The following is a 17,315-nucleotide window of genomic DNA, read 5'->3' as shown; positions in this document are numbered from 1 at the left end:
GAATTGAAAAATGTCTTGCCAACACTAATATACTCCGTGTGAACAAAAATGAAGACGTATTTTGCCTGTTATCTTAAACGAAACTTTATTTCACTGAATGGTCTTTGACACTTTCCTATTTCTTACATGTATAGTGAAACTAGAATGGTTTTAAAGATACATAAACACAAAGCTAGAATTACACCAACCATTGTTTATCTCCATTTCGTCATTGCTTTTTAGAGCTAAATCTAAATTTTCACAACCACGTGTGTGCACTGGGTAATAGACTGTTACAGAAGCAAATTTTAGCCATAAGACTTGTCAGTAAAAACAAAGCAAGTAGATACCTGATATACAGACAGGCTTCGTTCCACATTCACTAACTGCATTTTCATCAAGCATAATAATAAACTGACATGATTTTTTTTTTTTCAACAGAAATTATTTCAATTCATTGGAGCATTGTCAGAGTAAACAGACTGTCAGCTATATGTGGAATGGTGTCTTCAACTACAATATGTGGGATGTAGTGGTGATACATGGTATTGTGACACTGAGCTTCTTTCCAAATTGCACCTTCAACATAGACCTGATTTTTTGAGACGATCATTCACACTGGCTATCTTTTAACAGCAGAGTGATGCACCTAGGCAAAAAAAATGAGGTCGACATTTACCAGTCGTAAGTTCGCCTCACCTAACTCGTTTACTTTGAGATTTCTAAAAACAAGCAGATGCTGCCACCTAAACAAAAATAGAGGCTGCAAGAGAAAGCCAGGCACATTTTTTTGTTGGAGAAAACAACCGCTTTAAAAGGAATATTTTGCAAGCAGGGTTGATACAGTGTGGTAAGACATTTTCAATTAACATCAATAAAAGGTTACTTTAGGTTTTACATACAGATGATAGTCAATCTTGCAAAATACATGGAACCACATTTACGCACATACAATTTTCATTGTACTGAGATCAAGCAGCACCTGAACAGTGAGTAAAACTACAATCCATACTTAGTTCAAAAAAAAAAAAAAAGAAAAGAAACAAAAACCCCAAAAAAAGAGGAGCACTGCCTTTCCAAAAGCCTAATAATGTGGAATGTCTTATGTCTGAACAAATCTAACATGACAATTTAAGGGGTCCCTTAAAACTTTTTAACTGTGAATTTGTGAACATGATCAAGGAGCATTACACCAAGATGTCAGTGTCACAATACAGCCTACCTCCTTTCTGTATGAGCCCACAGCAGAATTGCAGTTAGTTGAATACAGGATTGTACGTGTGTCTGGAAATCCGAACACAAAAACTGTTTTGGGGTTGTGAAGCAAATGGAACGCCTACCATCACAGTGTTTGGTGGAAATCAACTGCCAGTTTAATTACCATACAATAAAACCTGTAAATATCATGAGGAATCACAAATAAGAAAAGTAACAAAAAAAAAAAAAAAAGGGATGAGAAATGCACAACAAACTAGCTGGGACAAAGGAATTTGGAAGGACGATTAGAATTCACAACACCCCCCTCCCCCCCCAGACCATACACACAATCTTTCATATCCACTCACGCTCGCTCATTCACTACATACAGACACACAAAGCTGACAAAAAAACAACAGCAACATGGACTCACTAATCAATACAACATGTTTCCACAAAGTGACTGAATCTGCTAACAACTGAAAATTACCCTGTCACCTCACAGTGAACTGAGAGGGGTAAACTAGTTGGTCAGGAGCAATTCAGGCTGCTTGTCATACAGAAGTGGGAGGGGCTGATGGAGTGGAGGGGGATGTATATAAGCTGTCTGTGTTTAAGATAAGAGTGTAGGTGGATTAACAGTGCAATTCCATTAGTTTTCCCCGTCTCCGGTCTCTCCCTCATCTGCCTGGTTTTCTGATGTCCACAGCTGGGAACAGACACAGAACAGAGTTAGGAATGGCTGTGAATGATAAAGAACATCAGGATCAATCAGGGAAGAAAAAACAAACAGCGCAGAGGTCAAAACTCACAGTCAGGTTGTCCCTTAGTAGTTGCATGATCAGGGTGCTGTCTTTGTAAGAATCCTCGTTCAAAGTGTCAAGTTCAGCGATGGCTTCATCAAATGCCTGAAATTCAAACATTAAACTTGTCATTCAAACTTGTACGAACCTGTAAATTTCTTAGATGTACTGCAAAATAAATGCTCAATCCAATATCATCTTCAAAATCTTTATAGATGCATTAACCCGTTAAATGTTTCTACTACGCCTTGAGGCATCATTTCATACCGTCTTAGCCAGGCTGCAGGCCTTGTCCGGGTTGTTGAGGATTTCATAGTAGAAGACTGAGAAGTTGAGGGCCAGGCCAAGCCTAATAGGGTGTGTTGGCTGCATCTCCGACTTGCTAATCTCAAAAGCTTGCTGGTACGCCTGCTGGGAATTATCCACTGTATCTATGGGCAGAAGAAAAAGATTTTATTAAAAAAAAAAAAAAAAAGATAGAGTATCTTTGTATTGATTTTTTTGGCCACTTGGGGGCAGAGAACAAGATATGATTTTGTCCTGTAATTGAAATGGCAAACAGTTGTCTGTAAGTTCGATTCAGAGTCATGTGTGTTCATCTGGCAAATTTAAGTCCAATATTCACTCTCCTTTTAGCTCCAATTTAGTCTCTACTCAGTGCTAAGGAAAATATCTGGCTCCTCAGGTGCTAAGTTGATGTTAGAGCAGGAAGCTTTTCATTTAATAGTATGATAGTTGGAGTGGACTGGGGCAGAAAATGGTTCACAGAGCTGGCTGTAACTGTATGGTTGACTTAATTGTCTGAGTTACTCGAAGCAAGAAAACTGATATTACACAATTATTTGCTACATTGTTTAAGAAAATAACCATTATGTTGAGGGCTAAAAAAATGAAGCTATATCATGTGTTTTCTTACCCTTCTTAGTATCCCCAGATGCAACCTCAGACAGGTATCTATAATAGTCGCCTTTCATTTTCAGGTAGAACACCTTGCTTTCAGCAGCGGATGCATTGGCAATGAGAAAGTTGTCCAGCAGGCCCTGAAAACAGTAAGACAGATTTTTCAGTTTAGTGTTAGTCAAACATAAGAACTGTCATTGTGTTTGTGTATGAATTATTGTTTTTTTAGCATGTAAGACACTGGAAACTCTTACGAGCACATCATGGCAGATTTCCTGCAGCTCAGATTCAATCTTCTCCCTGTATTCACGTGCCATCTGCTGTTTTTTGTCATTGCCCTCAGTCTTCTGCTCAATGCTGGAGATGACGCGCCAGGATGAGCGGCGTGCTCCTACCACATTTTTGTAGGCAACAGAAAGAAGGTTGCGTTCTTCGTTTGACAGCTCCGCACCTTGCTCCGTCACTGACTTCATGGCTGCAGCCATGTCATCATAGCGCTCAGCCTGCTCAGCAAGCTTGGCCTTCTGTACCAGGTCGTTCTTATCCATTTTCTACACTTGGGAAGAGAAAGCACAGGTTTAGAGGTAGTTGTACACAGGAAATCAAGAAACAAGGAAGAGAATTGTTTGAAAATAACCCTAACATTGTCTAGTAAAACATTAGTGTGCTCTGAACCTTTAGGAACTGATTTTATTTTTGCTTTGGCACACCAGAATTTAAGATCAAGGGAAGAGACTGATACTATGGAAAACGAGGATAAGCATTGCGAACTGGGCCCCTTGGCAAGTGGGTCAACCATACACATCACTTGCTACGCTTAGCTGCTAGCTGGGTTTCTTCAATCTTGTCTTGTTCTTATATTTCTTGGCCTAAAATTGATCCAGATAAAACTCTTTCCAATCCATCTACTGATAATGGCTACTGATGTGTAATCAAATTGAATATTGGCTCGCTAAACGCTGTTTCAGCCAACAATTTGCTGCAACAGACAGACGAAGCCTTCCCGGGTCAGGTTTTAATGCCCTCCCTTCTGATGTTGCTAGCGGGGGTGATACATCTCGATCACTGACGTTAACCTGTTAAATGGATGATGCATTTCGACACTTGTTTTTCTTATCCCCAATATACGTTGTCCACTTAACTGGATTAGATTGCGTTACTTGAGCTAATCTGTCGTATTCATGATAACGCAAACCAATGTGGAGTGGCTAACAGCTAGCTAGCGAGCGAGCTAGCTAACCATCGTCGTCCAACGGTTAACGCTACGTTAGCTAAGGCCAGCGAAAGCAAAAAAAGATAAGACTTTTCATTTAAAAATAGCCGCGGTTTAAGGGTGTTGGCAATCAACATTTTACATTTTTTAATGATCTAGCCGAGAGGAAAAATGTGATACTTGAGTCCATTACTGTCGCGTTTAATTCATTTTGAGCAGCTGTGCCGCCGCGGCCCGCCCAGGCTACCGAGCCCGTCAGAACAAAGTGTCACCGAGTCCGACCGTCGGTTAGCTCGCTGGCTAACGTTAGCAGCTAGCGGCTAACGTTAGCCAGCGAGCTAACTACTCGCCTTTTACAAACCCCAGCTAGCTTGCTCCGTTAGCATGACGGCTTCTCAACGGGATCCAACCGGACACGATGAAACCATGACCATTCTAACATTGGGCTACGAATGAAAACCCAGCGTTATAAAAGTGCTATTCATACGTGCGAGGTTATTATACTTACAATATTGGCGACTGTTTAATCCTGCTTTTTTTTTCTTTCTCTGGACGATTCAGCCTCCGTCCTCGGTCTGGTCTCGCTCAGCGTATCGTTCAGGGCAGTACCACTTCCGCTGCACTGGCAGTTCTGTTTCCTCTTTTCTCACCACACATCTGCCTTACGTAATGCTAAATAACATAATTTATACAAACGGGAAAATAATGTGTTTCAAAAACGCGGTAATTATGTGCTGTTTCTAAATGTAAAGGAGTGGTAAAAGGGCCAGTCTACTACTTTCACAACAGGCTCAGTTCACTTTGTGGACTTTATTTCCCTTATTAATTCAGCTGTACCCTGATTTTCATCACTAAGGTGTTAGGCCTTTTTTTTTTTTTTTTTAAATCATTTTTCTTTCAGTTTTATATTCCCCCTCTGCAGATCAGCATTAAAACACTGCCTGGGGAAAACACAAAGGAGAACTTTTGTGCTAAACAGACCAACTTTAAATGTTTAGCACACATCTGAATCCAATCCATCATAATAGCATACTGTCCAGTATTAGATTCTGTCCTCCTTCATCACCTACCATTAAAATAACAAGTTTACAAGTCATTGACAAACAACTTCTAGCATTTACGCTTTTTGTAGCCCTGTCTGCACAATTTAACCATGTAAATTAACTATGAACAGTTATGGATAGTAGAGAAGTTGCCTGTGCTTTCAATTCTACATCAGAAGGCTACAGGTAAAGCTGAGCAGCACAGTTTGCAGAGCTTCACTGTTTTGCACAATGAGCAGATGCTCATTAAAAAGTGGGCTAATACTCCAGTTGAAGGTTCATTTCTCTTGGCATGCATATAACCAATTATTTTCATTGCTGAGTAATCCGATGGTTGGTTTTTCTAAGAACAGATTCATCATTTAGTTTATGAAATGTCAGAAAACAAAGCAGCCTTCCCATCTTACATTCTAGAGCCAAATCCCTTGTGTTGTTTAAAAAACACAAAATTCAATTGTTCACAATATTTTTTTTAAAAATCTCACAATTTCTCATGCAGCATTGTTTGTCATTCACTGACTTTACATTTCAGCATTTCACAACAATTTTATGAAATTCCAGTTTGAGTGGTTTTAATCCGCCAACCTCTGAGTATCTGCAATGGTCTGTTGTAAAGCCAGGACCGTTTACAGGTGAGAAGAATGGACACTTCACATATAATGCTGTTTGCAGGACAAAAAGGTACTTGCAATGTGTGATTTGCTGTTTAGCTGTCTAACTGTTCAGCTGCTTAAAGGGAAATCATAATTTGGAAAAAGAAATATAGCTGCACACTGGAAAAAAAGCTCAGAATTTACAAATGGCAGAATAATTCAAAATTGAACAAAAAAAAAAAAAGACACAGCCTTATAAAAAAAAAAAGAGTCTGCTCCTTCATCAGGGGACAGCCCCTTTCTAAAGAGACAGAGTTTATTAACTGTTTTCAGTTGTTATGTAAATTTAAGTATTAACTTAAAAAACATTTTCAAAATAGTTTTGTTTCTCCAGTTCACTGCTGACTTTGGCGATTCATTTTTAAAAACATCTCGCACCGTCACTTACTGGAACTTAGGACCACTGTTTTTCCAGTAACAACATTCCTTTGTCACTGAAAGTAAAATTTAGAAGCAGCGCTCATTAGGTTCACTTCTCAATTTTAATCAAAACTTTCCACTCACTAATGACAGATACTATTTCTGTCTGTTTGCTGCACAAACAAAAAAACAAGTGTTTTAGTCTTACAGAGTAATTATGACCACTGAGGGAGACAAACACAGCACCTATTGAGTTAAAAGTTTGTTTCCCTGTCTTACTCAGCAGTATTCTGGCAGCTTAATAAAAACTGTATGGAAAATTTTTCTTGCTCACATGTACCTCAGATCCTTGCCTAGCAGACAACACTCTCCTCTCTCACCAAAGACACCATGATGCAATTAAGGACCTTAATTTTCACATCTGTTGTGCTCCCGTGGATACTGTCTTCAGCAGCGAAAGTTGAGTTTGTGGAGGCAAGAAAACCCAAGGTAAGAAACGTCTTCCAGGGGTAAAGCATTGTAAATGAACGAAGAAAAGCAAAGCAAAATAGTCTGAGTTGGGAGGAAAACTGCAGCTATTATGAAGCTTTCTTCTTTTTTGCAGAGAGACGTTGTAACCTTTTCTGACTATGGCTTCCTGCAAGACACCAGCTCTGACCCAGCACCTCAAAAAGCAGAGGGTAAGGTTTGTTTAAAGAGATAAATAGTTTTCAACAACTGTTTCAAAGCTGATTATGCAACACTTGCCGAGGCATTCTTCCACATTTTTGTGAATGTAGCTAAAGCCCATATTATGTAATAATGGGGCCGATCAAGTGTCCTCATCTAAACTGTGTGTATAGTGCATTTTAAGCTGCAACCTCACATTGACTAATTAGTCGACTGACTCGAAATACAAACACAAGAAAGGTCAACAGATAAATAAATAAATAACTAAATGAGTTTAAAAACTGTGATCTTTTCAGATTTGCCAACATGTCTACTGTGTGTTTGCCTGAGTGGATCTGTTTACTGTGAGGAAGTGAATCCAGAAATGTCAGCCGTCCCAACGCTGCCAAGGGAAACTGCATATCTCTACGCACGTTTCAACAAAATCACAAAAATACGCAACAACGACTTCGGTGACATGGGTAAATAGAAGTGACTAAAATATTCAACTGATGCAACCTCATGTGAATGTCATCTCTCTCATCTTTGTATTTGTTCTTTTGTTTTCTTCCCAAAGCCACAATGAGAAGAATTGACCTAACTGGGAATCTCATCTCCGAGATAGAAGACGGAGCTCTTTCGAAACTTCCCAACCTTGAAGAGCTCAATCTTGCGGAAAATAAACTGACAAGACTTCCTCCGCTTCCTACCAAACTTGTTTTATTCAATGCCAATTTCAACAAGCTAAGGACCCAGGGAGTAAAGGCAACTGCTTTTAAGGTGAGTTAGAATCTGGTGGTATGTTTATACTTTGGATGTGAGGGAGATAATAGCCAATCTCTGACAGTGGCCTTCTGTTGTTGCAGAAACTCACGAGACTGGCATATCTTTACCTTGGAAACAATGAACTGACAGCAGTGCCCCAACTTCCAGAGTCTCTTCATGTTGTGCACCTGCATGTGAGTTCATCTGAAATCATATTATCAATTAATCAGATATTGTCCTGTAGAGGAATTAGATCTCCCTCCCTCTGCTGAGTGAGCTGCTAGATACATGATAGGGTCATTTTGTGTGTTTGGATTGGTCTCTTACAGAACAACAAGATTGCAGCTATAACAGACGAGACGTTCTGCAAAGGCAACACCAGTTACTACATCCGGGACAAAATGGACCAGGTGAGACTGGATGGGAACCCCATCCAGCTGTCACAGCACCCCAACAGCTTCATCTGCCTGCAGACTCTCCCTGTAGGCTGGTACAACTGATATTACCAATGCATGCTTTTGTTAAGAGGTAAACCTTTGGGGGAGAGGGGGTTCTGTGCAGATATACAGGTAGCAAAAATACCATTTACTAAATACAGTTCTTAAGTTTCATCTTTATACATTCAAATCTTCCACACAGTTGAAGACAATATAACAGTTTTTATAATCAGACAGAACCCACATAATTATAACAGATTTAAACAAGGGGAGAAAGAGCTTCTGTCTTTTGTTACTTATCAGCGCTATCTGCCAGTATGAGACATGTGTGCAAAATCTACGTCTATAGATACAAAGGCTTATTTTGTATTTTTCCTTAAGTTACAATTTGGCTGAGACTGTTCTGTCTTGGCAGGTGCTATGCAATGTTTTCATATAAACAGATAAACAGACTCGCTGTCAAATAAATACTGAGACCTGGGCATGGTTATCGTGAAGAAATGAGACCATTTGTTGTGATTTTTTTTTTTCCTCCAGCCTTGATCTCGCACTATTTGTATTATCACTGCTGTATTGCTAATGTTTCTTAAACCAACAACCTTATAAATAATAATAATAATAATAAAAAAAAATTCTGCATGTTGGAAGAGATTTCTCCATCAGCCTTTCACTTGACTCCTTATACAGTGGTTATTGTTGTTGTAGTTGTAAGCCAGGAACATAACTTAGTTAACTCCAGCCCGTTTGAAGCAGTTAAGGCCGTGAGAGTCCAAGAATCCTTCAACACCACATGTGAAGTCTGCATCAAATCTGATCGTCTTTCACTTGGCCGCAGGCTCATTAAGAACTACGAGTCCATCTGCTATCTTCCGCTGGTACTCCCGTTCTGATTGTTTTCTGCGGTAGACATCATCTGGAAAAAATTAAAACAAAATTCAGACACTGAAATGAGACACCTGTAACAGGAAGTTTTAGTGCAGTTAATAATGCATTGAATAAAACAGTGTCATATAGTGGATGGCTGTTGTTTGCCACCTGTGTCTTATTAACAATAACAAAGGACAGATTGAGGTACAGGTGATACTAATAAAATGTACAATGCTTCTGTTCTAGTTAAGTGTCCTTGCCAGCTATGACAGTGAGAGCGAGCCAGCTTGCACAATCAAATTTTTTTTTCTACAGCAAATATTTTGGCTCGTCTCATTAGGCAAAGCACAAGCGTTATTAAAAACCTTCATAACAACTGAGATCAGACAGTTCCAGGGTGCTAATATCACTGGGACATTTAATGGCGCTGAGCCATCCTTGGAGAAATGAGTTTGACCTGAGCTTTCCTATGAGAGGTCAAAATGTCTGTGCCAGGAATCTGAAACTGAAGCTGCTGAAATACAATTCTCCTTTTTTTCCCCCCTTCCTTCACTTCTGTGACATGTCAAATCTCTACTGTGAAAAGGAGGCCATCAGTTTCCTGCAGACCTTTCTCAAATCTGTGTGTAATAGAAAAACGACAAACTGAGGAATGAAAATTAGAATAGGAGACAGTTTTCTGCATAGGAAACGTTTCTCCGTGTCCTTATATGGCCTCAGAATACAATAGAGTAAAAATGTGCAGGGCTGCCCTTTTTTTTTTCCTCTTTCTGAGTCTTTTTAGTTCTTCTGAAATGGCACATTTGTGCACATCTGGAATAATGAAATATGGGTTCAGTGAGACCAGAGACACAACTCTTTTTCTTCTCAGCCTTTTCAATGACCCTGTGGCAGATTTACTCTTCCTAAGTAACATTTACTCAAGTACTGTAGGAGTGTTTTGATTTTATGTCACTTTGTGATACACTTTTACTCCACTATATCGGGAAAAAATTGCACTGAATTAATACCAAAATATATATATATTGTGATATTTATTTACTCCATGATTGCAGCTGTAAATAGATCGTGCCCAGACAGTCTGATCAATCTAAGTAGCCTCATGTGTCATGTGTCATCTCTCTCTTACTTTCCATATTCTGGATTTAGAGCAGGGGACTGTGTAGAGATATTTAAAAGGTCAGCAAACTTGTTGTAGTCCTGAGCTTAGCCCCATCTGTAGGAAAGGCTGAATTATTAAACAGGGCAACCACACTGGGGCCCAAAAAAGCAAAGTTTACATAATTTGATTAATAGCGAATGAGAAATTTGCACCAATTGATTAAAAGCATCAACTAATAGGCTACAGGTCAGCCATCTTCCATCTTGTTGGCTCGCTCCTATAGAGTTGTTATATCAAAAAGTATACTTTATATTGTGCCAGGCATAACTATGTGCTAATTTGGTTTCCTGTTAGAGAACACAGGAAACTGTATCTAGACAACTAATAATGAAAACACATGGGGATAATTATTAGTTCCTGTTTCAGTGTATGAAATATCACAATGTAGAGAAATCATTACATCATAACATATACGCATAGTTAACAATAACACTTCTTCAGTGTGTTCATGAGTCAAAAGCAAAAGATGTTGAATTTACAATGATTGACTTTATCACCAATATCATGAACCAACTTAGAGTTTCTGAACTGCAGGTTGGTTTCGAGAGGCCTTGGGGATAATGAGACACTGATGAGACAGCATATAATTGATCAGGGGGTTTAATTGAAGCTCATAAGATCAGACTGTGGTGGCAGCAGCAGGTTGGCAGTAAGTTACTGTAAACACATGGAGGACAGGACACTGCTGCTGCTGCTGCTGCTGCAACATGGGAAACTTCAAGTGTCATAGCTTTCACGTGTTATTAAATCTTTATTTCAGACCCAAGGGGATCCATATCACCATAAAAGCAGAATAAGATAATAAAAACAAAGACAGAATAATAAAAAATCAAAACACAAAATACAAAGTACAGAGCCTTCCCCACTATTCAGTGTAGGCTTGCATACAAACACGTGTAAAGTTACAAGGGGCGTTTTTGTCACAGAGATAATACACCACACAATAGAGGATCAGAGGGCATGTGAATCCAGCGCCTGGATGCGATTTGTTAATTAGTTTGTTTAACTAATAGATTGATTAATTAAATGATATCAGAGCCGCCCGGAGTAACTTACACTCAAAAGCTAACAGGCTAACAACAAGCACCAAGCTGGCTGGCTGGATACCAAGCTAGCATCGAGGCTGTAAGTTAAGTTGAACACACACTGAATGATGAAACTACCGTACTGTCAGGTTTGTTTAACTAAGAGATTGATTAATTAAATGATATCAGAGCCGCCGTGGAGTAACTTAACACTCAAAAGCTAACAGGCTAACAAGCACCAAGCTGGCTGCTGCTGGATACCAAGCTAGCATCGAGGCTGTAAGTTAAGTTGAACACACACTGAATGAAACTAAGTTACCGCACTGTCAGGTTTGTTTACTTTAACTCACAGAAAGTCTCTTTTCCGATCCTCACGTTGATCATGATCCACTCCATTACGCCGCCGATGCAGAAGAAGATGGGGAGAAACCTGTACGTGCCCAGTCGGCGCCTACCGGGGACGAGGCTCAGCAGATATTTAACGTTTTCACTCCGTTGAAACATTTGGGGCTAACGTTAACGTTAACTAACGGGCGGGCACGAGCCGTATGTGTGTGAGTCGTTAAACGGCTCCGTTAAGTCGTTGTGAAGAAGGACGGACGGAAGTAAAGCAGCGTGGACCTTCCACTTGTCCTCTACTGTGATGTGTGTTTTTTTTTTTTTTTACGTTATGAGAGCAATGGACGGGAGAGGGTGCGCTCGTTGTGTGACCTGGTACAGACCGACGAGTGGAGACGTCGAGACTGAAGAGGGGAAAACCTACGGAAGCTCGACGCTGGGGATTAAAACGAACGCCCCCACGCAGAGCCACGGTGCTGCGTTCAGGTCTACTCGTTTAAACTGTAAATTATACGATGCTGCGTTCAAGTCTCCTCGTTTAAACTGTAATTTATTTACTTTATAAAAACTTTATAAGAACAACATAATTTCTCGTTACAGTATGGGAAATTAAGTTAAATGATTTTGTACTATTTTGGGTTATGCGCTGTGTACAATTCTTTATTTTGTTGTGATCAGAAATTTAAGTGTACTAATTAATTTCAAATGTCTGTGATCTGATCCTATTGTATTAATGCGTATATATATATATTTTTTTATTTTTTTTTATTTTAATTTTTTTAAGGTAAAAGGGGTAGGGGTATATAAGCTTTGGCTTCAACCTACACCCTTTCGGTTATATAAGTTTGATATACCGAAATAAATAATAAATAAACTCATTCATTCATTTCAAGAATTGGAGTTGGGTAAACAAAAAAAACGTCTACAAATGAACGTCGGTCTCTCAGTTTCAAATCCTATTCTGGGGTGAAGGGTTTCTGACGTTCATGTTATGTCCGATATGATAAAGTACAAAATAAACTACACACTTATGGCATTGCACTGACTAAAACAATGTCCAAATTCATATAAATATAGGCCTTTATATTCATTGGACACAAACAACTTAAAACGTGTGACTGCATTTTTACTGTCACATAAGCAACAGTGATGTAATTTAAACATTGTCAAACTCGGTGTGTTCATTTAGAGTTACTTTGGACATGAGTTCTCACAACAAACACCTTGCAGATGGTGGATTTGATTTGATTTAATTAAGGATTTGCACTCATAATTAACTAACCAATGCATTTTATTGAAGAGAATAAACTACAAAGAGGTTCTGAGGATTTGTTTTGTGGTTTCCTCACCCATCTTTTGACTTCTTCGTACAGCTTACAGAGCTGCGAAAAACGATGTGCCCCCTTCCGCATATTTGTCACACCTTTGTGATTATGATCTTCAGACAAATTTTAATATTAGACAAAGATAACCCATATGCTGTTATTAAATGATGATCTCATTTGCTGTTGGAAAAAGTTATCCAAACCTACCTGGCCCTATGTGAAAAAAGTTATTGTAATTTTTTGCTGTTTCACTGATAAATTAAGTTTCACAGTGGGTTTCATTCAACATTGTAAATTAAACTTCCCTTAACAGCCATGCTACAAAGTGAAAATTAACTTCAGTGATGTTCAGTGTCTCTTTCAGACAGATAACTGATTAAAAAGAGCAGTAAAATTGAGATTCAATGAAAGATTAAATTCATTAAGCAAAATTTAATGACCGACAAAGACACAAATGGGTTTATTTTGACTGAGATGACCAAACACATTACTGCTGATATAAGTTCTAAAAGTGTAACAGTATGACATGATACTGCAAAGCACACACGGCAAATACATTTACATACAAGACGGACACATGCAACAGCTACTAGGGTTTTCAGAAATAGTACCTTACTTGGAAATAAGAAAGAGCTAAATGACTAATTTTAAGATCTACTGTCAAGTCACAAAAAAGAAATTGGGCTAAAGATAATTATAATTTATTATCATTATTATTATTTTTAAAAACATACACCTCTGACACCTTAGGATCTTTGTTCAGTGTCTCTTGTGGCTTAAGTAACAACCCAGACATCTATTAAAGTTTCTTTTATGTTACTTTTTTCTCCCAAATCGTGGTCTAAATTTACATTCATGGATACCTGTTCACAGTCACTTAATTACTGACCTTAGGATGAACAGTTACTGGTATTGTAACCACATTAAATAACAATGATTCCTATTAAAAACAAATGTACCCACAACTTTTAGCATCATTGGGGTATAACATGGTGCTCCTAAATTAATAATCATAACTATCGGGTCTTTCTTTTTTCTTAAAAAATCTGTGTTTGTTTTTTAACCATTTTTAAACAAATTAATTTTGTGCAGAAAAAAATAGTGTTTAACGATAATAACACTGTTTTTACAGTCTGGACTTTGATGTTTGCATACTGTAACACAATCAGAAAAAACCTCAGTGATAGCTATATAGAAACAGAGGTGAGCTTTGTTCTTTTTTGATTATGATTTGTGTGCTATATAAAAAGACAAATGTTAACCAACACCATCTGTCACTCTGTAACTCAGTCTTCCACTTTGTGAGCCGGTCTGCAGAAAGTCCAGTGATGCTCCACTGTGTTTTCGTTTGCACGCTCACTCATGTGATGCACGCGTGTGTTCCTGATGGTGAATCCTTGTTTCATGATGTAGTCCATGAGGTGAACCCTTAGGGACACCTCTTGGTGATAGTCACACGGTCCAAAGGTGAAGGACACCTGGCAGTCCCTGGTGTCCATCATGTGTTTGTTCCACTTGGTGAAGTTGTTGGAAATACCCTCCAGCAGGGCGTGAACCTTCGTCGTTATGGTCAGCTGCGTGATGATAACAGCGACCGGGTTCGAGTATTTCGACAGTTTCCGAGTGCTGGAGAGCTCCACCACCTGCTCGAAGATGTCTGGAGGATACAGCGGCTTGGGGTCGCTAAGGCACTGGATCAAAGGTTCGATCTGGTAGAAGTCCGCCTCTTTCCTGAGGAGATCGGTCTCTGTGAAATCCACGGGGAGAGTAAGCTCGGACGTCCGCAGGAAGTTCAGGATGTAACGGAAAAGCGTTCCGTCGCGATCTATGAAATAATTCCCTTTGGAGTCGCGCGTCGTGGGGAAATCTCCCCTGAACATGGCGCCCAGCATGGAGTCTGGATAGCGTTGCAGGGTAGACAAACTGGTGGTGTAGAGGTGGCCTCCCACGTTCAAGGTTACAGGAGAGGTCATCTAGGGAGAACAAGTTTAAGAGTCACATTTTTGTAAAGTTTAAAAAGACCACAACCACTACGAATTTCACCGAACAATAAATTAGTTGTGAACTGTAGTCTGCACTGCTGCTGCTGTAGTAGGTCATTTAATACTGCATCTATAATATTTACATTAATCCCTATCTTTATATGTGACACAAGAAGTTTATAAATCTTAAATAGATTTTAGTTCATACAACTCAAAAGATCATAGTTGTCAAATTTGTATTCTATAAACCTAAAATAGCTCCTATAAAATTGCTCCTATAGTCTATCAATCTCTTACCCTATGGCCCCAGTCTCCATTATCCATTTGTGGAATAATACCCACTTGGTCAGAACCAAAATACAGGGAACAGATATGGTTTCACTTTCACCTGGGGGGAAAAACACTCACATTAACATGAGGTGTAACAGAGATATGCACAGAACGAGACACATGGTCAAATCATGTGTTTTTAAGATCAGATAAGACCTCACAATAACTCTGTGTTTGTGTTACAAACATGACTAATGCTCTACCTGAGAGCCAGTTTACTAAGAGGGTGATGCTCACTAAATACACTACAGTCAAGCATCTGTTAGTTTTACAATCTCCAGTCACATAAGTGTTCACCATCTTATCTGCAACTCTAAACTGGATTAGAGATGCAAAATGCAATGTCGGTGACTATTAATATTATATATTATTATACTATTAACAGTATCAACATTGTTAGTTACAGCTAGTTACACACGTACAGCTGAAAAACGTGTTCCTTTACAGATCTCTCCCTTACTTATTGATGACGCAGCAGTCTATATTCATCTATATTTGTAAAAATCAGTCTCTATGCACGACCCACCAAGTAGCTGTAGCTGAAAAACGTCATAATTCAAATCTTAACCAACTTACCATCATCATCATTAGCGATACAACTTTCAAACATCAACCCAACTGATATCTTGCTTTGTGCAAAGAGTCTGAAACCTTAAATACGTACATATCAATTAACTTATCAAAACTATTAACTTGTTATTAATCATAAGGGGACTACTCAGTTAACCATTATACAGTCACACAAAGTGAACATCACTGCATGTCCATTACATTAGTAAACTATTTCTTGTTGAATATGATGTTAAGTGATCGTAAGCCTTAAAAAAAAAACTAATCAACTTGATGATATAATATAAATAAATGATACTGTAACTTGTGTGTGTGGGAGAGAAGACGCGTCTGTGGATCAGGAGACACTGGAATCATAAATACTTCCTCTTAAGTGAAAATGAAAGCTTCCTCTACTGAGTGAACACAAAACCATTTCCTTACATGTACTTGATTATCTTGCTTTTAACTCTGTTTTTAGTGTTTTGTTTGTTTTTATTCTGTCTTATGCTTCTTCTTTTTTATGTTTTTTGTCTTTCTGTAAAGCACATTGAGTTGCCTTGGTATGAAATGCGCTATATAAATGAAAATGAAAGCTTCCTCTGAGTGAACACAAACCCATTTCCTTACATTTACTTGATAATCTTTATTATCTTGCTTTTAACTCTGTTTTTAGTGTTTTGTTTGTTTTTATTCTGTCTTATGCTTCTTTTTTTTTAATGTTTTTTGTCTTTATGTAAAGCACATTGAGTTGCCTTGGTATGAAATGCGCTATATAAATAAAGATGCCTTGCCTTGCCTTACTTTGTAACTCAGACAGCAGCGGTAACGACTCGACTGTCCGACTAAACCCAGCTTGTGTGTGTGTTGTGTGTTTGATAGCTCCTCTGTGCACAGTAGCTTAGCTTCCAGCTTCAGTGCATCTGTCTCATCTCTCTGTGATGATGTGCAGCAGCAAACCGGCGGTGAACGAGCTGCGACCACATAGAGACAAAAATGCATCTTATAAACATCAACTTAAAGTCTTTTTTAATCGAGCTCGGATGCATTAGTAGTAGTGAGCATGAAACACAACTGGAGCTCGAGCATCACACTGTAAATGTTCACCGCCGCCTGCTGCTAGCTCGCTGCTAGCTACTGACTTGCTAACTAGCATGCTAACGTGGCTAGCTGCTCCTGAGGTTAACACACCGGGCTCTTCATTAATCATCATAATCTACCTGGAAGTGAAGAGTGAGGGCTTCAAAATGGGGACAGGTCGCGGCCGTCGTGTTTCTTGCCCACTCGACTTGTTGAGTCCTCTGGGGCGGGTGGGTTTTTGTCTTTCCACGGTGCCGCTAGAGAGGCATTGATGTTTTGCCGCTGGTCGCACCGGGGCAGCTGTGTGTGCTGGGCTGTGCTCGGTCGGCTTCAGGCTGCAGCAAAACTCCGCATACAAGGAGGAACAAGGGGGAGGGGAGGGGAGGAGGTCCTGCTGCAACCACAAACACCTCTGCATGAATACAGCCATCCACACATCTGCATATGATCGCATACACAGATATGCATGAGGTTTTTTAATAATTTATTATGATCCAGTTTGCATCACATTTTTTTGTTTGTGGCCCTGCACTCTAAAGCGCAAACACCAAATCACTGGTTAAAACCATAGACTGTAAAAAGAAGGTTAAAACTGAATACAGACGTGTTTATCCCTTCTGAGGTTTGAGGCCAATTTCTCGACTTTTACATATTTTCT

The 17,315-nt window shown here is 39.1% G+C and overlaps 4 protein-coding genes across 6 annotated transcripts; 1 reads left to right on the top strand and 3 right to left on the bottom strand.

Moving 5' to 3' along the window:
* Nucleotides 1–68: 68 nt before the first annotated feature.
* On the bottom strand, nucleotides 69–4,711 carry LOC146984841 (14-3-3 protein beta/alpha-1-like). Of its 3 annotated transcripts, none has more exons than XM_085782317.1 (6): nucleotides 4,597–4,711; nucleotides 3,134–3,430; nucleotides 2,896–3,019; nucleotides 2,247–2,410; nucleotides 1,989–2,084; nucleotides 69–1,885 (listed from the first exon to the last, which is right to left on the bottom strand). In XM_085782317.1, the coding sequence occupies exons 2-6, from the start codon at nucleotides 3,425–3,427 to the stop codon at nucleotides 1,829–1,831; spliced, it is 735 nt and encodes a 244-aa protein (XP_085638443.1). In that variant the 5' UTR covers nucleotides 3,428–3,430; nucleotides 4,597–4,711; the 3' UTR covers nucleotides 69–1,828. The 3 variants fall into 3 exon arrangements, with proteins under 3 accessions (XP_085638443.1, XP_085638444.1, XP_085638445.1); XM_085782318.1 differs by having other exon boundaries at nucleotides 3,134–3,435; nucleotides 4,601–4,711; XM_085782319.1 differs by having other exon boundaries at nucleotides 4,601–4,711.
* A 1,675-nt stretch (nucleotides 4,712–6,386) lies between these two features.
* Nucleotides 6,387–8,617, top strand: ognb (osteoglycin, paralog b). Its single transcript, XM_085782304.1, has 6 exons — nucleotides 6,387–6,637; nucleotides 6,753–6,828; nucleotides 7,114–7,278; nucleotides 7,374–7,576; nucleotides 7,663–7,755; nucleotides 7,891–8,617. Exons 1-6 carry the CDS (start codon nucleotides 6,539–6,541, stop codon nucleotides 8,059–8,061), a joined length of 807 nt encoding a protein of 268 aa, XP_085638430.1. The 5' UTR covers nucleotides 6,387–6,538; the 3' UTR covers nucleotides 8,062–8,617.
* A 1-nt stretch (nucleotide 8,618) lies between these two features.
* On the bottom strand, nucleotides 8,619–11,702 carry uqcc5 (ubiquinol-cytochrome c reductase complex assembly factor 5). Its single transcript, XM_085782305.1, has 2 exons — nucleotides 11,403–11,702; nucleotides 8,619–8,911 (listed from the first exon to the last, which is right to left on the bottom strand). Exons 1-2 carry the CDS (start codon nucleotides 11,554–11,556, stop codon nucleotides 8,820–8,822), a joined length of 246 nt encoding a protein of 81 aa, XP_085638431.1. The 5' UTR covers nucleotides 11,557–11,702; the 3' UTR covers nucleotides 8,619–8,819.
* A 1,445-nt stretch (nucleotides 11,703–13,147) lies between these two features.
* On the bottom strand, nucleotides 13,148–16,963 carry kctd6b (potassium channel tetramerization domain containing 6b). The gene is made up of 3 exons (XM_085782303.1): nucleotides 16,798–16,963; nucleotides 14,996–15,086; nucleotides 13,148–14,689 (listed from the first exon to the last, which is right to left on the bottom strand). Exons 2-3 carry the CDS (start codon nucleotides 15,020–15,022, stop codon nucleotides 14,003–14,005), a joined length of 714 nt encoding a protein of 237 aa, XP_085638429.1. The 5' UTR covers nucleotides 15,023–15,086; nucleotides 16,798–16,963; the 3' UTR covers nucleotides 13,148–14,002.
* Between the last annotated feature and the right edge of the window lie 352 nt (nucleotides 16,964–17,315).

Source organism: Trachurus japonicus, chromosome 7, assembly GCF_045865225.1.
Source record: "Trachurus japonicus isolate A0001 chromosome 7, Traja_1.0".
In the NCBI taxonomy this organism is placed as follows: domain Eukaryota; kingdom Metazoa; phylum Chordata; class Actinopteri; order Carangiformes; family Carangidae; genus Trachurus; species Trachurus japonicus.
This window is presented reverse-complemented; position numbering and strand designations above follow the sequence as displayed.